General features: G+C 46.9%; 1 protein-coding gene across 3 annotated transcripts in view; it reads right to left on the bottom strand.

The window, feature by feature from the left end:
• LOC135827718 (uncharacterized) overlaps positions 1-18,745 on the bottom strand; it is a 150,216-nt gene that overhangs the window by 124,339 nt on the left and 7,132 nt on the right. For all 3 annotated transcript variants that reach the window (XM_065340185.1, XM_065340173.1, XM_065340179.1), the window contains exons 7-17: positions 18,578-18,732; positions 17,237-17,351; positions 16,279-16,513; positions 15,702-15,853; positions 14,893-15,138; positions 14,337-14,522; positions 10,254-10,345; positions 2,313-2,397; positions 1,791-1,997; positions 1,185-1,283; positions 261-398 (exon numbers count right to left, since the gene is read on the bottom strand). In XM_065340185.1, coding sequence (XP_065196257.1) covers positions 261-398; positions 1,185-1,283; positions 1,791-1,997; positions 2,313-2,397; positions 10,254-10,345; positions 14,337-14,522; positions 14,893-15,138; positions 15,702-15,853; positions 16,279-16,513; positions 17,237-17,351; positions 18,578-18,732 — 1,710 coding nt within the window. The remainder of the gene's footprint in view (positions 1-260; positions 399-1,184; positions 1,284-1,790; positions 1,998-2,312; positions 2,398-10,253; positions 10,346-14,336; positions 14,523-14,892; positions 15,139-15,701; positions 15,854-16,278; positions 16,514-17,236; positions 17,352-18,577; positions 18,733-18,745) is intronic.

Raw genomic sequence — 18,745 nt, 5'->3', positions numbered from 1 at the left:
ATGTCAAAGAGATGAGAGACACTGGTGTGCATGTGCAAGTGATTGTGAAAAATGAAGCTGTGTTTTGTGCCGGTTACATGTACAGACTAGTGGTGATTGAAATCCAAGCTCATGAATACAGAGAATCGTGCAACCCTAGGATGCCAAACACTGGGCTGTGAAGTGAACATGGCTCTGGTTTCTTCAGAATGTCGGCGGACTTCAGTTGCCAGCACCAAACATGCATAGGTATTTAAGTTCAAGTGTACAGTGTACAGTACCTTGGTTGCATAGATGTGCAAGACATCCTGCAGAGCTCGGCAACGGAACACTGAGAAACAGCCCGGGCAGCACATCACTGAGCCGATGACATGCTCCGCCGTCTTCTGAAACCAGTGACCGATAGCGTAGTCGAATACCTGGGCAATGAAGTAATGTTGGCACACAGCAACACAGTGTTATACAGAGCCGCCTATTGGTATAGACAAATATGCGCAAATGCATCAATACAGTAACAGTTGCACTCTGAAGTACGAAATTGAGCTCTGAACTATACATGGCTGTTGCTTGAAGCGTGCACACGGCCACTTGGTAATATCTGACTATGTCACAACGTAACCATGAATATGTTGACACGCTGTCACCCACACATAACGCATAATTGTCTACTTTACTTAGCATAGTTCGGTCAAGCTAGGAAATCGTATGATGGCGGATAACTCTACTACCGAAACACCTCGAACTAGGACAATGATTGGAACACGATGGAACCAAGTTATGAAGACAAATGATCCAAGGCACCCGCATACAAGGTATTCAGTATTCAGACACTACACCCCCCCCCCCCCTCCCCTCCACACACACACACACACACACACACACACACACGCACGCACACACGCACGCACACACACACCACACCACACCACACACACCACACCACACCACACCACACCACACCCTCACTGCTTATTGCACAGAGGTGCACCCCGACAAGTTCATGGCTTGTCTGGGAACCATGCAGACAATTGCCATGTTTTGTTGCTAAAGAAACGTGTCACCGCTGTGGAATCATAACCACGTGTGTAGAGAATACTACAGGGTAGGGACCTCTTGGATGAACCCTGGGCTATGCTCCTGCTGTAGTACATTAGAAAGCTGTACACAGTACACTGGATCAGTCACAAACTACACTGCCTACATACCTGATACCACACAAGGGGACCACTTCCAGTGGGATGAGTGCGAGCACACACTGCACCAACGCCGTCGTCTCTGGACATCATGTCAAGCAAAGCCTTCACCTGCTCGCCGACGGTGGTAATGAAGCAGTGCCGGCCATTGCAATAGTGCAGAAGCAGACATGCAGACAGAGCAGTACAACCCTGAACACTACCAGTTGCAAACACATAGATGTGTATTCAAGAACAACTGATATGCTCGAAATGACACGATGTAGTCAATGCCATTCACTCATACAATTAGAACAGGAGTCCAAAACCCAGCCAAATTTCAATGTAAGTTATGCTTCGATATATTGAATTGTTCTGGTATCCAGCCAGTTCATGCACCTGTTTGCCCACAGAGGTGCACTAGTCAAAGGGGATTGTGATAACTGAAGTTGCACTGTACCAGCATGTACAGGAAAGCTTCCCAACCATGTTTGTTTGGGTCCTATTTTGTCCATGCTTTAACCACATGTAGTTGTTCTGTACATACCATGAACTGGTACACAGCTCAGTGCAACAGGGTGTGCATATGTCCCAGTTTCGCCATAGTTATTGCAATGGTAGCTCGAAGACGGGTCTTACCGAGCTGTAGGAGAAAACAATGTCGGCATCTGTAGTCAAGATGAACGTGTCTTCAATCCTGTCACCACCGCCGTCACTGTCGCTGGGCTCAGTAGAACCGTCGACGGCACCAGACTGATCCATGCGGCGCTCTTTGTCGTTACGGCAGCAGTAATCCAGCACGTAGGACATGTACATGACTTGGCTCCAGCGCTTCTTGTTCCTGAACTGCAGCACGCAGTACACGAGCATAGACATAGTAGTCACAGAGGAAAACAAAGATTCTCATTCTTCTCACTGCATGCAAAGTATGTGCATTACATTACCCCATTCAACATTGGTGTTGGAAATGAAATACCCTGCAATATAACGGAGCATAATAAGATAATATCACTCCAGGTTATTGAGACAAGTTTGAGCACTGTAAAGAGAAGCATGTTACATAGTTTTACATGCAAATAATCAGATATCATATAGTAATGCACAGACTTTATCACACAAATGTATTGCATGTGGCTCTCAAGTAAAAGTCTAAACCGTTACCTTGTGTCCATCTTTCAAGTGCACAGTGAACCGTATGCCATCTTGATTAGAATCCTCGCCATCACTGCTGCTGCCAGGTGCTCGTCTGTCAAGCACAGGCAAGCAGACAGCACGGTGATGCACTGCAAACAATACTGTACGACTCGTAGCTCGTGCATGCTTGGAGCACTGCACAGCACGCAACAATTATTTTTAGGGGTGAAAGTTGGCACTGAGATCCCGAGTTCGAGTACTCTGATTTTCTCCGATCGAATATTCGAGTATTCGAGTATTCTTCATCTCCTAAAAATTGCACACCAAGGGCCTTAAAATCACATCATACAACCCTGATTGAACCAAGTAGCAGTCATTTTTCTCGGGTATATCGGTTCGTGGGTCATTTGGGCTCTCTCTACTCGTGAACAAATGTTCACCGCACAGTCTGCACCTCAATATCTGCCGACTGCTGCTCTGAAACTGCAGATTTCTGTGATAAATGCATGCACCATGTATGAACGAGTACTCCGATTTATTCCGAGTACGATTATTTTTGAAAAAACCGAGCGAGTACTCGAGTACTCGGTATAATTGTTTCACCCCTAATTATTTTAATTTTTACTACAGTCCATTCATTGGAAACTGGCACCCTAACTTTTTGGTGTCTCCCGCACATAGTTGTAGATATAATGAAAACAACATTACATTCTGCATTGTGTGACCCGTGCAATTACTCCTTGCCACATTTGAGGCCACAAAAGTCCAAGAATAGGGAAATAGAAATTCAGCCGGGTTTTGCAAAAATAGGACAGGTATGCATTGGCAAAATGTATAGAGAAGCAGATCCAAAACCCAGATTTTTGAGATTTAAAGTGGGTTTTTGATCCTCAATTCGGCCCAAATCCGACTTTCAAAAGCCAGCGGGACTGTTTCCGATGAAGTAGATAATCAAGCGAGGTACAGAGGGCTTGATGGCTGATCAAAGCCCAAGGGTCCAGCCCGAGGGCCGTAGGCCCAAGGGCTGGGCCCGAGGGCTTTGATCAGTCATCAAGCCCGACTGTACCTCGCTTGAATATGCTTCAGACGATCCCCAACATTTTTTTGATTTTGAATCAAACTCGCTTCATTCTTTGGGTGATCTCGAGTGTGGACAATGTCGGCCTTTCGTTTGGGATTTCAGAGCAGCCTGAAGTCTAAAGTGCATGTCGTTTTCGTCCCGTTCGTAAGTATCACACAGAGATTACAGCAAAGGGAAAGTAATGTGAGTGGACGAAAAACCTGTTTCGTGAGATATTTCTCAGGACTACGTGTCAAGAGCCAGACGTGGCTGAAGAGTCACGGAAGTATTTTCACTTCGACCATACACGCCTTGCTCACGCTGCATACTGCTGAGAGTTCTGCGGTGCTGGAGCTAGATTTCCAACTCCACAAGTTGAGAGCCGCCGCATCCCCGACCACCACCCCTATCGGTTTCTTGTTCTTATAGCCAGATCACCTTGAAAAGACTGAGATTGGGCATGATCAGGGCTTCGATGGTTTTGTCGTACAGTTGCCAATGGCAGCGGGCTTTGATGGAATATCAAAGCCCGCTCTCCGAGGCTGCTGATTGGTCGTAACCTAGCAAAGGGCACGTGGGTCGTTTGAATGGACTGTACAGTCGAAGTCACTTGGTACCGTACTACGTACTCGGATAAGACATACTCGGGCTTGGGCACGAACATTGTCTGGAGCGCGGGTGTGTTGATCCATACTCCAGTTTATCGCCTTCTTAGTATTTGACCCCACTAATTTCCCTGATACCTAAGCGGTCAAATATATCGCGTATTTGACTGCTTAGGCCTCGGTCACACTACGGCAGTTTGAAGCTGGACGCAGCGTCAAGCCGCAGCACTTGACGGAGACGCGGGGTCACACAGTGTTTTTTTTTTTTTGCAGCTCATGACTGCCGCGGCTTGACGCATTTGTCTACGTCACAAAACCACCAGGAAAACTCAATGACGACACGGATTCCCACGGAAACCGGCCTTTTGCTTATTACACAAAAAAATTGTCGGACAAAGTTTTCGAATTTTTCATTAATTTTTGATTACAAGAAGACGAAAGGTACTATACTAGGTCCACGCGTGCACGATCGTTGTTGTTTCTTTCCGAATTTGAAGCCATTTTCAATTGTAGTGTCATTGATCAGGCAAGAAAAGTCCGCATCGCAGCTGTGTTTCTCCTGACTTCGTCATACTGGTTGTCCTTTTTGGGGCTCTTGACGACAACACAACACTCACAAGTCAACAGGCTCCAGTTGGCCGATGACCCACTCAAACAACTGGTCCTTTGTCGACATCATTTTCTTCTCAGAAAAGCCTCGCTCTTCCGCCAGGTTCGGAGCAGAGCAGCCTCGGCCTCGTAGGTCCACGGACTCATCTCGAACAAAAAGAGGGAACGAAACAAACCTTGAACAGACGAATGTCGAATAACTGCTCAACTCAAGCAAAGTGTCTTGAAAATAATTTTACTTGAAAGACACTGTTTTTCCGCCAAGCGTCACTCCCATCAGCGGCAACGCAGCCGATTTCCCCACGTCAGACGCAGCAGCGTCTGACGCTCAAACTTCCAGTCCATCCTCAAGCGTGCAAAAAACATATCTCTGCCACTAATCGAGACTTACACTGATTTTTGCGCTTTTGGGCCCAAATAAGTCTTGATGACGGCAAAAAATAATTGTCAACTGAATACGGAAGTGAACGAATTTGGTCGAAAGTGTCGAACCACCTTCATGACGAGCAACCGTTTGTGGCCACTGTTTGTGAACTTGGAGCTTGTTATGGTGTGTGTCGGCAGGAATTTTTTTATGGCGATCAGGAAACGTTTTTCACATCGAAATCAGTGGTTACCCTTTGAAATTGAGATGTTCAAACAGCGGATTTTCTACGTCGAAATGAAGTTGGAGCACCATCGAGTTTGATTATTCCGATTTCCTTGGTGGGCTAAGGTAAGGGTAATTAACAGCTAGACATAAAAATCTCACCTGTTCACGCCCTGTATAATCCAACTTCGACCTTCAAAGTGGGCGTACTCAAGCAACATAAATCATACATGCCGTATACATAAACCTTTGAAGGGAGCATGAAAACACGCAAACGCATAGCTGTGTATACATGTACATTGTGCATGCACATGTACTGTATGTGTGTACATTGTAGACCCTAGTTTGTGTTCCTCTGTGTGTCTCGGTGTGTCGTCAAGGCTGTATTCGACAACCGTAAGCATAAGGAGAAAGTTGCCGCTGTACGCGCTCTTGTGTGTAGTATGTGTGCCGCGTTCAGTTGCTGTTTAGTACAGTATGAGATATCGGTACATGTAGCTGGGCTGGTGGTGCGTATTGCCTTGATGTGGATCACCTAACTCGTGGCCTTCTAAAGCCCGTCGAAACGCATGCCGTTTCAGATGTATGGTCTCGTGGTGTGTGTGTGTGTGTGTGTGTGTGTGTGTGTGTGTGTGTGTGTGTGTGTGCGTTGTGTGTGTGACTGTGTGTGTGTGTGTGTGTGTGTGTGTGTGCATATGTGCGTGTGTGTGTCAAAATGCATGCCGTTTCAGATTTATGGTCTCGTGGTGTGTGTCTGTGGTAGGGACCGGTGGATTCTGCTCGAAAAGGTGGCAGATTCTGCTCGAAAAGCAGTGAAATTGGCAGAACCATACAAACCTTATGGCGGGCAATTCCTCGAATTCTGCTCCATTTCTTTATCCACATACCAAACATGCATGAAACTTACCAGAAAAAGTACCGAATTCTGCCAATTTTCTGCCGGCAGAATCCGCCGGACCCTAGTCTGTGGGGGGGGGGGTATTTGTGTGTGCGCGTGTGTGTGTGTTTGTGTGTGTGTGTGAGTCTGTCGCGCTCACAATATCTCGTTTTCTGCTTATGAAGCTACATGTACATGTATGTGTTATTTGTAGGAGATTACAATGTAGAGGTGATTGTCTGCTTCGCGTTCCTCTCTGCTTGGCCTGCATTATCAATTTATCAGTACTGGTTTTTGCTCTTCCCCCGCACACAAACACACACACACACACGCGCACGCATGCTTATGTATACAGTTCCAGTTTGAAAAATGCAAAGTGTCCTGTACATGTGTGCGTCTGATGCATTCACACGAACTTCAACGGTCTATGCATATATATATATACCATGCACGCGTCACTTCTCCTTTGAGGAAAGAAAACCAAAGCATATCAATACAATCACATACATGTATACAAACTTTTAAAAGTGTGTGAATGTACAACGTACGTTTGTCTTGTTTATGCTGTGTGTCACTTTGCTCTGGGCATGAAAATTCTGTCGTATTTGCGAATTGTCGTTATATACGCAGTGGTTATTAGAGAAGTTGACTGTATGTGAATGTACAAAGTACGTTTGTCTTGTTTATGCTGTATGTCACTTGCCCGGCCACCCGTGTTGCGTTCTCTCTGTTTCGGCTATTGCTACTGCACTGTTCTAGCCAGAAATTATTGTTGATAGGGAAACCGAGTGCGAACCTTACTAGGCTTTGCTGGTGAGGTACTCTCATGTGTGCGTATCAGTGCTCGTTTGTATTCCTCCGACGGTGTGGCACACACATGTGATGTATGCGAAGTGTATCCGGCATGTACGAACAATGCGTGTGCATCCGCGGCACGCATGTTTGACATGTTTGTGCTCCACGTGTGCATGTAGGATCTAAACGTGTGTAACGCAAGCGTGTGGGGCACGCCCATGACGTCTGCGGCACCGTGACATGGCCAGTATGTGATGTCCGACACGGGTGTGCAGGAGTGGCGCGTGGGCGTGTTCGCAGTGTGCACGTCTATACTCCAGCGTATTGTCCGCTTTCCTGGTCCCATGGCCCAGGAGGGTTTTGGATCTGTGGAAAACACGTGAACTGAATACAGTGGAGTTAATTTGAACTCTTGTGTGCTTTCTGTGCACAGGTTTATCTACGGAATTGAGTATGGTCAAGAAATGCGTCTGAAAAACCTGGAGCACCATCGATTTTGCCATAACCATTACTCGAATGTCCGAGAGCAGGGTCGAGGGCAACCACATTGTCAAAAATTACACCTGTTCACGCCCTCCTTTCAGGTTACTGGCTCGTTTTCGCCGACTGCTCTGAATCGTACGAAAAATTCAAATGTTCTCCGCCGAATGGCACCATCACAAAGTCTTTCGGATCATTTTCGATATGCACCTCGCGAACATACCACCTTCCTGCACCCATACACCACAAACAATGCATGCTCCATTCGACGAGGTGGGTGTCATGAGTGTTCTTTCACGTCAGTCGCCGAAAGTCATTTCAGGGTGAGAATCGTTCTCAAGAAAAAGATCGCAAAAATCAGTGTAAGTCTCGATGGAACGCTTGAGGATGGACTGTTCCCGCGTTGCGAAAGTTGCCATGGAAAAGCTCATGATTCTGACGCTGACGCAGCATTTTTGCCGTAGTGTGACCGAGGCCTTAGTCAAATACGCGATATATTTGACTACTTATATTTGACTCCTTAGAACTTCTTGGACTTAGAAATTTTCTCTCCAACTTAGAAAAAGAAATTTTTGAAGAAAGCAGAAATACACAAGATGGGATTTGAACCCACAACCTTGTCAATCTCAGTCACTCTTCCTTACCACCCAGCCACTGTGCTACCGATGCTGAACCTAGTTTAAACAATGATCTTGACTTTCAATGCAGTACAATGCGGTATAGGCTATAGTATAATACTAGAATTACAAGGATATGTCGTATATGAAGAGAAACTATTGCGTGGAGAACACGATAAATACCGTACTGGCAATATATGTTGCCGCAGTGAGGCCATGAAGCGTTACATTGGCACATGTTTGCCGCACGCAGGGCGTTACATGCAAAGTCGCACAGGAGCCGTTACACAGGTTTCTATATTGCCGCAGTCCTTTTTTTGCTATTGCCGCATCACTTTTTTGCTATTGCCGCATCATTTTTTTTGCTTTTGCCGCATCATTTTGAGTGAAAAGATCGCCGCACCCCGCCGGACGCGCGTTACGAACTCAACGAAAATTTGTCGCACTAGCCTGGTCGCGCGTTACGCCGCACCCCCCTGCGTTACGCGTTACGCGGCAACATATATTGCCAGTACGGTAGATTATAGACCTCATAGTTGGTCTATACAGGATATATAGACCTCGTAAAAGACCTCGGGGGACCTCGGTCTTTTACTCGGTCTATATATCCTGTATAGACCTCCTAACCGGTCTATAATCTATACATATTTCGATAAGAAGTGAGCCAGAGCATGCTAAAATATGACCACAGACCAAAAATTCGATTTTCACTTTTTTTGTTCCAAAATGATCAAACACACCTAATGTTCACTGTCTGAAAGTTTTGGATTGATCGGACATGTCTAAGTGTTGCTACAATGGTATTATACGCATCACTGTTGGAATGGTGAAATTCTATGTACAGCAATGGGATTGTCATTTTTGCACACAGTTGATATGTCCCTTGGTTCATCCTTTCCGGGTCAGTTCCTCTGTCCAGGGTCTTATAGCATGAGGTGACAGGTACTTGGCCACATCCAAAATTCCTATAGGCAGCTGAGCTGGGTGTCCGAAATACCTCCTGTTTGGAGCACCACTGGAGAACCGGCAGCGAAAACACCGTCAACATCTGTAGATGGCCGGAGAAGTTGGCACTCCACGTCCTCTCCATCACACTCCACCTGTACTGTCAGATATACAGTATACACTGCTGCATACAGTCTTCCTCAACATACTCGACGTCGCACTCATATTCCGCACACCAAAGCCCATCTGCACACGGCTTTCTCCGCTCGCCAGAGAGTACTGCTTTCCCTGCCTACTGCTCGTGCTAGCCATGTACCGCATAAGGGTACTCAAATTATCGACTTGAGCAAGTTGAGGGAGCAGCAGAGTCCATTGATTGTTTTTGCACTTGCAACCAATACTGGCATTGTCCCGGATATGTGCAGCGATGTCCATTCTGGCCAAATCATCGGCCGACTCACCTCCCAAGTCAGTGTCGATGCCAATCGCTTGCCAGGTTGTCATCAGAGTAGAATTCCTCGTCACTGCAGATCGTGGGACTACCAGCATCAATTCTTTTACGCTCAATGAAAGTGGTGCCCTCAAATGACTGGTCGCTGTCGCCATCATCATGCGTCTTCCTTCTGTTTCCGACCCGAATCCTCAAAATGTTTTATCCTGCGCATGGAGTGCGAGGATGTCGTCTTCTTCCGCTCCGCAATACATTACTACTAGGCTCTTCCGTCGATACATCGATGACGATCAGTTTTAGGCGTCTCAGCTCAACATGGAATACAAACTCAAACAAATAAACTTTCTTGCAACAAAGAAATGCATCCGGAACAGTCCAGTCGACCGAGGAGAACAACAACAGCGACTCGCGTTGCACTGCACTTCGTATTTTTTGCCGTTGAATTCCAATCGCGATTATCTCGACTTTTTCAAAAAAAGCTGTGGTCATGTTTTAGCGTGCTCTGGCTCAAGTAACTCAGGTAATACGTACCCTCTCATATTCCCCATGAGGGTACATCTTATCAGAAATCTACTGCACATGCACATGGAAATACCAGTGCATGGAGCATAAAAAAACACAAGCTACTCAAGCATTGCACACTTCTTAAATCACAGAAATTTTGCCGGTGGCCGCAAAAAGCAGGCTATCTGCAGGTGTAGCATACCGGCATGTGTAACCTAAGCTTATCTACAATGGGACGTCGCTGCTAGGAACAGGGAGGTGAGCACAGCCTCTAGCTGCACAACGATACAAGGCGGCTCGATAAAAGGCGTCTCTACAACTCCTGCCAACACACTCAGTCAGACGTTGGGCTACAATGCACAGCTGCAGGGCTAAGATAGGTCCGTGCCGCATTATGGGTTTTAAAGTTTGTTTTTTAAGGGCTTGCTTGACCCACCGGTTCCAGTTGGCTTGCATTCCATACGGCGTTTCCAGCATGTCCACATGCTTTACATCAAAGCCGAGCGTTGTCTCCACCAAGCTGAATAGCTGCAATCCAGTCAACGAGAACATAAATATTATAATCCACACGCTTCATGTCAAACCAACTGGTATCTCTACCAAACCAGATGGCTGCAACCCCCAGGTCAATAAGAATGTAATATTGTACCATCCCTAGGGATGTCAGCGAACGCACTGCGCAGGCCTCTGCGCATGCATTGCGTCATCGATTTTTTGAACGTGATCGCGGCCGACAGAGAAAACATGGCCGCGGTCTGTTTGCACCGCTGGGAGTCGTAAAATCACTGTTCTTCTGTCCCCGCGACCATTCAAATCATACGTGATACTCGAGGACCCAACGTACTCACCACGTTCTCTCCGGTCGATTTCTCTGAAAGTTTGCACATCGTGAAGCACCAGTATGAGAGGTGTTCAGGCCAATTTTCAAGGGATTTCCCTGGTTGGATCGTTCCAAAATCGGACTTGCATTTCTCGCTCGCGGCCATTTCTTGTGCGATGGAAGCGCCCTGCCCTGGTGAGTAACCAGCGTCGCGCTTGGTAGAGAGTTGCTGCAATCAGCTCCCTGATGTCTTCGCTGCCATTGTCAGAAGCGATGGACCATGAATTTGTTTGAGAGTCTCTGGATGCTACTATTCCTCAGCCTAGTTTTCAGCCATTCCGTGCATCTTCTTCGCACGATTTATTTTGCAAAAAATGAAAGTGTTCATGAGTTTTCTTGTCGGCCGCGCGTAGATGGGCCAGGCTGACCTGCGCAGATGGGCTGCGCAGTGCGTTCGCTGATATCCCTACCATCCCTGCCTCTTTCACTAAAAACATGTTGGTCTATACAGTCCCTTGAGTAGGGATTTCAGGCGGTTTTTTCTGAGCAGCGCTTTGCTCCAACTAACAAGTTTTCCTGAAGCATCTATGTGTAAGGACTGTCCACAGAAAATTTGAACGGAATCCAAGCAGTATTTCCAAAGTTATGAGCATTCAAACATAGCGCACCAACCTTGATGAACACACATACAAATTGGATCTGCAGGATGGCACAAAATGGAATTCCCATACTCCCTAGCAACACCATAGCAACAAATAAACTTCATCCGATCGTGGCCAAACTTGGATCAAGGATGGCCCTGGTTGTGACGGAACGGAAGATAAAAGTTTTTTTCAAAATTCCAAATGACCGCAGCAATGGCGTCCTTAGCAACGGCCCTAGCAACAGTATATTTCACGCATAATTCAACATGGTAATAGGTGGAATATGACAGAAATACGGCAAACACAACATTTAAGTTATATAGTATGCATGTGGGAAACTAGACGAGTAGACAGCAAGCTCTAATGTCACACAGGGCCCGTTTTCGGCTGCAACGAGTCAGAGACGCACATAAAAATGTCATTAGCCGCACAATGATCATACTAGAGGCTATTGAGTATTGTACACAGAAGCCAGCCAGCGGTGAGTATTTATAAGAGATAAGTTCAGTAAAATACCAGCCTGGAACAACCACGCACTTGTATGACACATGGAAGATCAAGTCTGGTGCCACACACAGGGTCAAGACCTGCTATGCCGGGTGCGGGCTCCAAAGCGCCATCATTTGCTGCGCCGGCATCAACATCAACTGTTGCTTCAGCACTGACATCAACGGCTGGTCCAGCGTGGACATGAACTGTTGCAAATGTCCACACCTCAGCACGTACGACTGCTCAGGTGTGGAAATTTGATAACACTGATATAATTTTCCAAACTTATACAATCCATGCAATTTGCAATCCCTGCAGCCCACAATTGTCCTTGCAGTTCAATGTTTCTTTCTTGGACAAGAATCAGACACAAGATATGATTTTTCGTTCAGTGTGTGGTTATCTGCTTTACAATTTGATTGAGAGGCAGTTCAAAAGGATGACTTAGTAATTCACTGAGGTCGTCACTTGCCTTGTTCTTCAGCAAATTTTTTCTCCAATGTCTGATACGCCCGATTTTGTTCCTGGCAATTTTCACATCATCTCGAAATCCTTTCCATCCATGGCTGCAACTAGCAAAATCAAATTATGCTAACTTACTTGGTATAATTTTTGCTTCTCGCCCTCAACGAGAGTTCAACTACTGCCCGGGACAACACCATGAACACAGAGGAAGGCGGAAGCCAATCGTCTTTCTTCCCCACCTCCATACTGTGTAATGGCGTTCAACTTCAAAACAATTTCCGCTACCGATCGCGACCCTTCATGCCGTCTGAAGGAACCTACCTTGACTAAATCGATGCCATAGAATCTGATTCTGACTGATGCTTGAGTGTGGAACCAAGGCAAACACCTCAAAAGCGACTTTGAAATCTACAAGAATCTATCGAGATGCGTAATATCGGCACGAATTCGCCGTGTGAGGCACCAAACGAAAGCTTGAAACCTACTCTTCAACGGTGCGCCAATAAAAATGGCGATAAACTCACTCTCCCTACCTAAAATCTACGCCGAAGACCCCACTCTGAGCTGTGCCATGCCTGGCATTCAAAATGCATGCATGCGTGTCAAGGTACTTTTGCCCCCGCAGATCACGTGACTGAAATCCCTACCTTGAGTTGTGAATGCGGGTTGCGCAACAGTCCTCTCCATCACTAGTAGCCCCTACCGCGTATGCCTGCCATTGGACTGGCTGACTATGCACCAAAACAACCCAACGAGTCTCTCTCTTCCATCTTCCCTCCTTTTTACCCTCCTCAGCATACATGTAGTTCTAATGGAGTACAGAACCCTATCCACAGAACCCTATCCACAGAACCCTATCCACAGAACCCTATCCACAGAACCCTATCCGCAGAACCCTATCCGCAGAACCCTATCCACAGAACCCTATCCACAGAACCCTATCCGCAGAACCCTATCCGCAGAACCCTATCCGCAGAACCCTATCCACAGAACCCTATCCACAGAACCCTATCCACAGAACCCTATCCGCAGAACCCTATCCGCAGAACCCTATCCGCAGAACCCTATCCGCAGAACCCTATCCGCAGAACCCTATCCGCAGAACCCTATCCGCAGAACCCTATCCACAGAACCCTATCCGCAGAACCCTATCCACAGAACCCTATCCACAGAACCCTATCCACAGAACCCTATCCACAGAACCCTATCCACAGAACCCTATCCACAGAACCCTATCCACAGAACCCTATCCACAGAACCCTATCCACAGAACCCTATCCACAGAACCCTATCCACAGAACCCTATCCACAGAACCCTATCCGCAGAACCCTATCCGCAGAACCCTATCCGCAGAACCCTATCCGCAGAACCCTATCCGCAGAACCCTATCCGCAGAACCCTATCCGCAGAACCCTATCCGCAGAACCCTATCCGCAGAACCCTATCCGCAGAACCCTATCCGCAGAACCCTATCCGCAGAACCCTATCCACAGAACCCTATCCACAGAACCCTATCCGCAGAACCCTATCCGCAGAACCCTATCCGCAGAACCCTATCCGCAGAACCCTATCCACAGAACCCTATCCACAGAACCCTATCCACAGAACCCTATCCGCAGAACCCTATCCGCAGAACCCTATCCCAGAACCCTATCCGCAGAACCCTATCCGCAGAACCCTATCCACAGAACCCTATCCACAGAACCCTATCCACAGAACCCTATCCACAGAACCCTATCCACAGAACCCTATCCACAGAACCCTATCCGCAGAACCCTATCCACAGAACCCTATCCGCAGAACCCTATCCGCAGAACCCTATCCACAGAACCCTATCCGCAGAACCCTATCCACAGAACCCTATCCACAGAACCCTATCCGCAGAACCCTATCCGTAGAGTACATGGTATACATGCTCACTGGATCAGGGAGCAACACCTGAAAAGTTGCTCCACTTCGCAAGAGTCACTGAATAGGATAACACATAATATAACAGTGAATGTTCCAAGAGTCACTGAATAGGATAACACTCATAACAGTGAATGTTCTCAGTGAACAGCACCACAGAGTTACGCTAGCCAGACAGCCAGTGACACTAACCTGCAAAACAAAGTCGTTGTAGGTCTTGCCTCTGACAGCGCCGTCAAAGAACACGTGAGACTCAAACTCCAGATGGTCCTGCTCGGCGGTCCCATCTTGAATGGCTTTATGAACGTGTAGGATGCTCTTCAGTAAGTTCTCCTGCTCATAATCCGCTTCACGGTACATTGTGCTACAGATGTACACCTAAAGCAAACACAGTACAACACAAACTACAGGTGAAAACTGCTAAGGGCATTCCCTGTTTCCGGGACAACAAGCACAGACTACCGAGAACTGGCCCTCCCGAGCGACATTGGAGTGGACACTTGCTCAGCAAACTCTGGCCCTAATTCCCCAATTTGTCAAAAATAAATGGGATTTCATATTCAGTTTTTGTATATCCATGTCCATGCTCTGGATCGACCTTGATACGGAAGAGTCCATGCTCTGGATTGACCTTGATACGGAAGAGTCCATGCTCTGGATTGTCCTTGATACGGAAGGTCTGTATGTCCATCCATGTCCATGCTCTGGATCGACCTTGATACGGAAGGTCAAGCTTCGCTAGACTGACCTTTCTCTTTTTCCTGGGCTTTTCTTGCGGGTCTTGCTGGGCGCCCATTGAAGTTGAGTAGCCTGTGGTGTTGACTGAGGACGTACCATTGGCAGCAGCGCCTGTGGCGTTCCCGTGCTTTCGCGCACGATAGGGCGGCGGTACAATGTGATCCACGCGCCAATTGACAAATGTGAACGCATCGAGGAACATGGGATTGTAACCAGGAGTGTGGAACATGACCTCTTCTTTGCTCAGATCAATCACCTGTGTATCGGCAACAAGAAAGCCATCCGTCTTAGTGATATGACCGGTTTACCAGTACATGCACAATACCAGCCTGGGTGACAGTTGGCGTCCATGCGAAGAGTTTCCTAACATGTTTTGCCCACATCAGTCAAGTGCGGATTTGCACGTACATGCACACACATTGTCCAGCTTAGCCCAGCCCAAGTAGCCATGACAGACAAGTCCGAGAACCTTGCATGATGCAATACAGGATTCCGGGCCAGACCAGCCTACTAGAATTGGCTATGTAAGCAGTCAACAATCGTGACTTTTTATGCAGCCATATACCCAAGATAGCTACACGACCCAGCCTCATTTACCTGCTGGTGGACCCGGAGTGGAAATTAAGTACTACAAGTATCCTCACACACTGCCTCAGAAACATGCAAACAACACAGGGCACACAGTGGCAAAGTGTGTACTAGCATTTTACTATGAGTAATGCTGTTAACTGGTGTGCACATTACACTGAGTACAGGCACTGATCTGCAATGACAAAGGAGAAACCACTGCGTCCACGTAGCCGGAGAAACCAAGCTCACCTTGACTGGTGTAACAAAAATGAACGCGTATGCAACCTGGGTTAGCCACAGGATGCACAGCAGCGAAAAGGCGACGGCATTGTCTTCTATTAGCTGGTGGTCGGTGCAGAAACTATAGCCGCTCCAAATGCCATGGCCGATTTGTCCCAGATCTGAGGAGGATGGAGAAAAAGCACAGACGTGTCACGTTTCACTGTCTGCTATGCAACATGCAGCACTTGTGGAGAGCTGCGAATGTGACCAAAACTTTCATGAACTTTTCGTGAACATCGACGTGTGATGCCGTGAAGTAGCTTTCACAATAATCAGCTACAATATATTCCATAGAGCCTCATCTGAACTGATCTTCTACTCCATTCTACAAAGTTGACAAAAAACGAACGCAGCACAATCTCTAATAACGCATTCACACAGCATGAAGTGACCATGCCCGAAATGGGAATGACTGAAATCCCTCCCATAAACAGAGTGCATAATGCAAGAAATTCACACAGGGGGAGTGATGACAATACAAACAATGTAGCCAGCAAACAATAGGCAACTGAACATGTTGGCTTCCGGCACAAGGACGACTTACGAAAGGTAGAGCTCTCGCAAAGGGCCACGGAGAGTATGATGCACAGAGGTGTGGTGGTCAACAGTGGCAATACCATCGACCAGCGGTGCAGGGTCATGCCACACGCGGCACAGATCAGAACGTAGGACAGTAGGCCGCAGAGGACGTGCACCAGGATAGCCACGGTCATGTCATAGTCGCCGTGTAGCAGCTGAAAGCCCTGCTTCACGTGCTCCACCGACCTGTAACCGAACACCTATAGGCATGATAACGCCACAACAAAGTGGCAACATTAACAATTCTCAACATGGAAATAGAAGAGGGTCATATGACTACGCTGCAATGCACACTACCATACTCTGCAGACTACCATACTCTTCCCATATTTGATACGCTAGGATTGCACCAGAACTGCACGTACACGGACAATGTTGACTATCCATGTTGAAACTATGCAGAATTGGAGTAGCTCCCCCACCCCCACCCCCTCAATTGTGACTGGGGCACATGTACTTGTATTCATCAGCACTCACTCCGCGGCCACTAAGAACAGTGAAACTCGGATATAACGACAGACCAACAGGAAAGAAAAAGGCATGTATTCCTCAATCTGATCCGATATGTCACCATGTCCCATGTCCCATCCCGTTACACTAGGCTGAGCAGTATGCTGCATACAACAGTGTCCACGTGTTCTTAACTGTAGTATTATTCTCAATGCAGTTTGGACAATGAGACATAGACGAGTAAACTAATGTGGAGCAAGAAATGCACAACCAGCAGGTGAGTGAAACACAAGAGAAGTCCCAAGCCAGTGAAGCACATCGAAAGTTCTGGCCTACGGGAAACGGCCTGTGTGACGTACATACAGCATGCAACGCATACAGTCATAAGTGCAAAGTAGTGTACGCATAACGGAGTCCAGATATTACGACAAGACGTCATTACAGCAGCACAGCTTCATAGTACCACTGTATACCTGGTCAAAGATGAATAGAAAGGCAATGGTGGTGACAAGCTTCACAGCGCTGGCAATGAGTGCAGATTTCCAGCGGGCTGTCCTGTACGGATTGATGGCACCCTTCATGTCGCAACTAAGCAGACAACAGCACATCACGCGTAACAGGCAAGGACAGCTCGCGTTCAACCGGATCAGGTTTGATCAGGCCGGACCAGGCTAGATCATGTGTATAGTTCATCATCCAGTTGTTCATTGCATACAACTTCTCTGAAACTGCAATGACTTGGGCTGCCACTAAGTCAAATTCACTGATATCAGTAAATTTCCTCCCAGAAAGAGCGAAGACAGCGACTAAGTCAGTAACGGCATTGCCGGAAATGTTACCAGTTGCCTCCTCCATCAGGTAAGCAGACTACATGCAGTTACTTAAAAGAAATGTTTCCTGATCAACGTGGGTAGGTGGGTAACTGTGCCACATTAGCTGGAACGAGGTGCACCTTCACTGCAAGCAAGCACCACCAAAAAATAAGCGAAAACATCATTGAAATAGCAAAAATAGTTTCCACCGCAGTGCAGTTGAATTTGAACTTTTGAATGCGATTGATGTCCATGACACTTTTAAATCGCAACCTACCCATATCACACGTCAAATTTTCCACTGGAGTGTGGCGAACCGTACCATAATGTCATTATGGTACGGTTCGAGATGGGGCTGGTACACAAAGTGTTAAGCCACTAAGTTTTCGTCGTGCCTTCCCTTTATTGTTTTTGGATGTGACAATCTTCATTTCGTTATCGAAGGGGCTTATGCGAAAACGTGTGGCTAGTTTGCAAGCTTGCCCAACCATAATGCATGTGTACATGTATGCACGCTGATGTCTACGTGAACAAGCAATTGATAATTAGAAGCTGTTCTTTTAAGTTTATTTTTATTTTTTCTTCAGACTTTTCCCGTTTGTCTCTTTCCCTCAAACCAGTTAATATGTTATGACTTGGGGCTCCCCGCGTGCTAGTTTGTACGTGAAGTGTGTGGGTTACAGTGAGGGCTGCGTCCCACCCGCCTGTGTGGATTCACAGGAAGTGTGAGTTACGAAGTCTGAAGAAAATGTTGAACGGCCTCTGCTGGGATGACGACTACACCATAGCTCAGTGGTTAGAGCATCGCTGGCTACAAGCGAGGGTCCCTGGTTCGAGTCCTGGTGGTGACAGTCAATTTTTTCTTCAGACTTTTCCCGTTTGTCTCTTTCCCTCAAACCAGTTAATGTTCTTTTAAGGGGAATATATAGTAAGAAAAACTATTGTAAAAGTTGTTTTTACTACAAGCACAATTAAAAAATACATGCTCATTCCTTCACTTACTCATTCACTTTGTGCTGCAGATACCCTGACCAGCTAGCTGATAAGCAAACAACTGACAGAGGGATACAAGCTAAGCGCCACTTCTTGTTGCCTTCCAATATCTTCTCATGCAGACTCCCAGCCAGAACAATGGGCACTGCTACCAGAATTCCAACCTAGATCCAAAGT

The sequence above is a fragment of the Sycon ciliatum genome, chromosome 1, assembly GCF_964019385.1.
Source record: "Sycon ciliatum chromosome 1, ocSycCili1.1, whole genome shotgun sequence".
Taxonomy (NCBI): Eukaryota; Metazoa; Porifera; class Calcarea; order Leucosolenida; family Sycettidae; genus Sycon; species Sycon ciliatum.
The sequence above is the reverse complement of the archived record's forward strand: the minus strand, read 5'-3'. Positions and strand labels throughout refer to the sequence as shown.